Source organism: Antennarius striatus, chromosome 5 (genome assembly GCF_040054535.1).
Source record: "Antennarius striatus isolate MH-2024 chromosome 5, ASM4005453v1, whole genome shotgun sequence".
Lineage (NCBI taxonomy): Eukaryota > Metazoa > Chordata > Actinopteri > Lophiiformes > Antennariidae > Antennarius > Antennarius striatus.
The window spans coordinates 712772-717464 of record NC_090780.1 but is presented as its reverse complement, the minus strand read 5'-3'; the positions used below and the strand labels follow the sequence as shown (position 1 = coordinate 717464).

The following is a 4693-nucleotide window of genomic DNA, read 5'->3' as shown; positions in this document are numbered from 1 at the left end:
CACTGTACAGCAGCATCATTTGAATTTTGATTGAAGGGGCTCTCATCTGTTTTCCTTTTTAAATCTCTTCTCACTGAGAGGAGGAGGTGCTCAAACACCTCTTAGCAACACGTTACAGAAGCATGTACATGCGTGTAGCAGAGAGAAACGTCCACACCTTATTAACAAAACTAGTTCCTGAGGGCAGAATCAGAAAGACGTGATTAGAACCTATTTTGTGTGTTTTTCTGTTGCCCACAAATATTTCTTTCCCTGTTTCTGCGCCTTCAACTCCAGAACAAGAGACTGTCCAACTGAGACATGTTGGATGGTCCTGAGAGATAAAACAGATCCGTATTATCTCCTTCATTTTCCTTCATGTCATTTTTTAATTCCTCAGAAAATGTAACTGTCATAAATTAGTAATCCTAATCTGCATAAACTTTATAGAAAAACCTGTTTATAAAAGCCGCCTTTGTTGAGATGCTGCAGACCCGGTGCGTTTGGCACCGGAGGAGGTGGAAGGGCTTTCATAGCGCGCTGCACATGGCTGACAATCACCTGAGCGCTGAGGATCAGGAGCCACCGCGTCTGTGAATTATTCATGGTCAGCCACGCTTGTAGAATCCGGTTTCCTGTATGTCATCTGCTGGCCGGGCGATCAGATGAACAAACAGCCTCCATGTCCTCTGGACACCTGACACACCCTCAGATGCCTCCAGGTGGGGTACCTTCAAAGGGTTCCACGAACGCCACGGCTCACACCGACAGAAGAGACGGCTTGTGTGTGACACACACACACACACACACACACACACAGACACACACACACACACACACACACACACACACACACACACACACACACACACACACACACCTGTGTGTTGCTGTTAGAACAGTGTGTGTAAATGAATGTGTTGTAGACAGTTCAATGTGTATTTTTGCAGGGACTAATTTGAGCACATGAGGAAGGACCTTTGGTCTGAAGCCTGTTTGTTCAAACAGACACATCCTGGTTATTAAGTATCTGACAAACGTCACCTATCATCCCTCCCCACCCCTTGTTCAAACCGTGTTTCTCTCCCACAGCTAAAACCGCGTGGTTAGACCAGTTAAGGAATGTCCTCTTCTCTATTTATTCAAGATATTTTCAGTGGCTGATAGAGTTCATAGAAAACCTGAACTCTTTTCTTCACACGACAAAGCTCCATTTGAGTATGAATTATTTCACCACACGCCTCCTGGATGGTATTTTGATGTAAAAACCCAGACACATTTATAAATTTCATAACCAAATATTGATCTATTAGGTAATTACATATTCCGCGCATGGGTGTGGAAGCAGATATGCCTGTGGCGGTGGAGGACTGCTGCCCCGCCCAGATGCAAATAATAGGCATCAGTTTACACTGGATCCTCTGGGCGAGAGATCACAGCAGCCGTCTGAGAATCAGAGAGCATGACACCCTCAGCAGAGACACACTGAGCAGAATCCACAAGACCTGGTCAACCAACCAACCACCACCACAGCCATGACCGTCTCACACCTGTGGGGGGTTCAGTTTGACGGGGAGCTGCTGTGGAAGCTGAGTCTGTCTGTGGCTGCTCTGCTGCTGGTGTCCTGGGCCTACAGGGTCTTCAGCTCCAGGGAAGACCAGAACATCCACACATCTGTAAGAGACAACAAAGAGCCGCAAAATGTCGACTTCCAAAACCACAAGACGACGCTACAACGTCAAGGCGACACCGGGGATGGGAGCAAACAGTCGATCCACGCAGCTGCTGAGGAACAGTTGACGTCTGACGGTACTGAGCAAATACCTGCTGGAGCTCAAACACAACAAGAACAAACTGAGGATGTCATTTCCCAATCGTGTACTGATCAGTATATAAGTTTGAAAGGAGAAACACAATCTCATCCAAAGGACGCCACGAGTACACTTTCATTGAGATCTGCTTTGAACCCAACTCAAGCAACAGAAAGTGGGAAGGCCAGCACAACGGGGCGCCGCTCCCCTTGCTTTTTGAGGAAGCTGGAGGGCACTGTGGGAGTGGGCAGGGAGTTAAGACAAGACCTGGACCACCAGGGGTCCTACTCCAGCTTCCTGTCCAAGGCAGAGATCAAAGTCAAGGATGCTAACGTGGTGATGCACGGGACAGGAGACCACGTTGCACTAGGAAAAATCTATGATTATTATGTGGAGTCTTCTTCTCACTCTATCACAGAGTCACTCATTTTGGGTCCCTTTGACACCGAGTCACAACCAGCGGACTGTGGCACCCCATCTTCTCTCAGCCCCATCATCATGCGTGATCTGGTTTCACATCAGAGCACCAATGAGGAGCCTTCCTCGTCAGGAAGCCTGGAGCCGACACGCCCCACAAGGCCTGTGCTCCTACGCAAGGAGAGCTACCTGTCTGCAGCAGAGGAGTCAGAGCTTTTCATCCCCTCAACATCAAGAGAGTCCTCTCCGATGACTCCCTCGCTGGACTCAAACAGCAATGAATCCACCTCTGTTTGTCGTATGATGTGTAGCTCATCAGACAGCCGACATGTTCAGGTGAAGGAGGGCGCAGATCCACCCATTGCAAATTCTTTTTTAGACATTTTGGCCAGAAGTTTCGACAGCACAGATGTGGATGTTTGGAAGAGTAAAGTTGATCTGAGTAACTGTTTGGAGGCGCTGTACCTGGCCAAGAAATACGGGCAGACCACGATGCAGCAAGCTGCCCTGGAAGTCATGTCAGAAAATTACCTCAATGTGCTCAAGGACCCCAACCTGTACGGTCAGCTACTGGCCGGTCAGCGGGAACAGATTCAGAAATGGAGAATGAGGGGGAGGAGGTTTTTAATGGTGGCCGACATGGACCCTCAGGATTGGCTGAGGACCACTGAGACAGACCAGAGGAGAACGTCCAGTGCCGTCTACTATTACGATGACTACAATGACTCCTGGCATTCACTGTGCCTGATCCCACAGGAGGTCATCTCTAAAGCCTGCGCCATGTGCACCATGGACAACTACTTATTTGTGGCAGTGGGCTGCCAGGTCAGGGACGGAGAGGTGATACCCTCAAACCGCGTGTTTATCTACAATCCTCTGACATCCATTTGGAAGGAGATCTGTCCAATGAACGAAGCCAGGCCCTGCTGCAAACTGGTGGCTCTGGAGGGGTACGTCTATGCCATCGGAGGGGAGTGCCTCTTCTCGGTAGAGCGCTACGATCCCCGCAAGGACAGATGGACATTTGTGGCTCCGTTACCCAACGATACGTTTGCCGTGGCGCATCATGTGACAGCGTGCAAAGGAGAGCTCTATGTTTGTGGGGGGAGTTTACGATACATGCTTCTGCGTTACAACCCCAAAACCAACATGTGGAGGCCGGGTTTGGTCGCAGGTGGCAAGGACAAAACTGCTGATATGGTGTCCGTGTGGAGGTCTCTGTATCGGTTCGACATCAACCCCCTGCTGGGCATCAGTGTGTACCGCTACCACACGGTGGCTCGACTGTGGTACGAGTGCTGCTCCAAACGGCTGCTGCACTGCCCCGCCTTCCACTGCGTCCCCATGGATGACGTGATCTACTGCGTCAGCCGTCAGTTCACCATGAGGTTTGAGGCCGACGAGGTTTCTCCAGCGTTCACAGATGAGAACTTGAGTGTCCTCTCCGCGGCGAAGGGCAAACTTTTCCCTTTTGTCCTTTCACTTCCTGATCAGAGGCCACAGCAGACCAGTGTGTGAGGGGACTCAGTCCACTGGTGCTAAGATTAGCCCAACAACACGGATCCCTTATGACGAGTCTCTTGTTGAGTGAGTTTCTAAATGTATGGGGTCAGTCTGCAGTTACTTCAATAAATGTGTGTTACACAAAATCCCTTCCTGGCAGGAGAGATAAACCTCTAGACTCTCAGCGGTAGCCAAACCTCTGCTGACATCGATTTACATAGGATGGGCTTCCTTGTAAACATTTTTCCCACTTTGATTGGTCACTTCGTCCTGCCGATGTTTGCTTTGCGTCATTCCAGATGTACTTTAAAGCTTTAGCTATTAATATAATTCATAGATGACTTTCAGAGTAAATGAGTTCATTCAGCTCTAACACATTAGAGACACTAGAGCGTACAACATGCATCAACGCCTCACTGTGTAGGGCACAAATATAACTTACCAAGTGGCCAAGACATGCAGTTATCTATACAGTTGATCTTTAAAGCTGACAGGATGTAAATGGATCTGTCATACGGTATAAATAGCTCAGCTCTTAACAGTGATCATGACTATTTCTGAGATTAGTAGTTATTCTGTCGATTAACAGCGTGTGTGTGTGTGCGTGTGTGTGTGTGTGTGTGTGTGTGTGTGTGTGTGTGTGTGTGTGTGTGTGTGTTATGTCATATCCTGCTTCTTTAACAGAGGAAGATGTGTGAATTTTCTCATTCTATGCATATTAATCCACAATTAAAGGTATTAAATATGTCTGTCCCAGTATTTGTGTGACTGATGAACCAGTGACAGAATAATGCAGCAACAATTGCAACACGTGGTTTATTTTGTAAGTGTTAAGCAATTAGATGAACAAATTAAATATGCTTATGAATGACACAGATATTAAATCCCTCTTTGTCTCCTCATTCAAAATCAAGCTTTGCTCATTCATAGACCGACGTGCTGAGGACTTACAGGCAGTCTGACAGCTCACCGCCTGACGTGCT

General features: G+C 48.0%; 1 protein-coding gene across 1 annotated transcript; it reads left to right on the top strand.

The window, feature by feature from the left end:
- The first annotated feature begins 1435 nt into the window (after positions 1-1435).
- Positions 1436-3732, top strand: klhdc7a (kelch domain containing 7A). The gene has a single exon (XM_068316446.1). It carries the CDS (start codon positions 1515-1517, stop codon positions 3723-3725), a length of 2211 nt encoding a protein of 736 aa, XP_068172547.1. The 5' UTR covers positions 1436-1514; the 3' UTR covers positions 3726-3732.
- Positions 3733-4693: the final 961 nt, after the last annotated feature.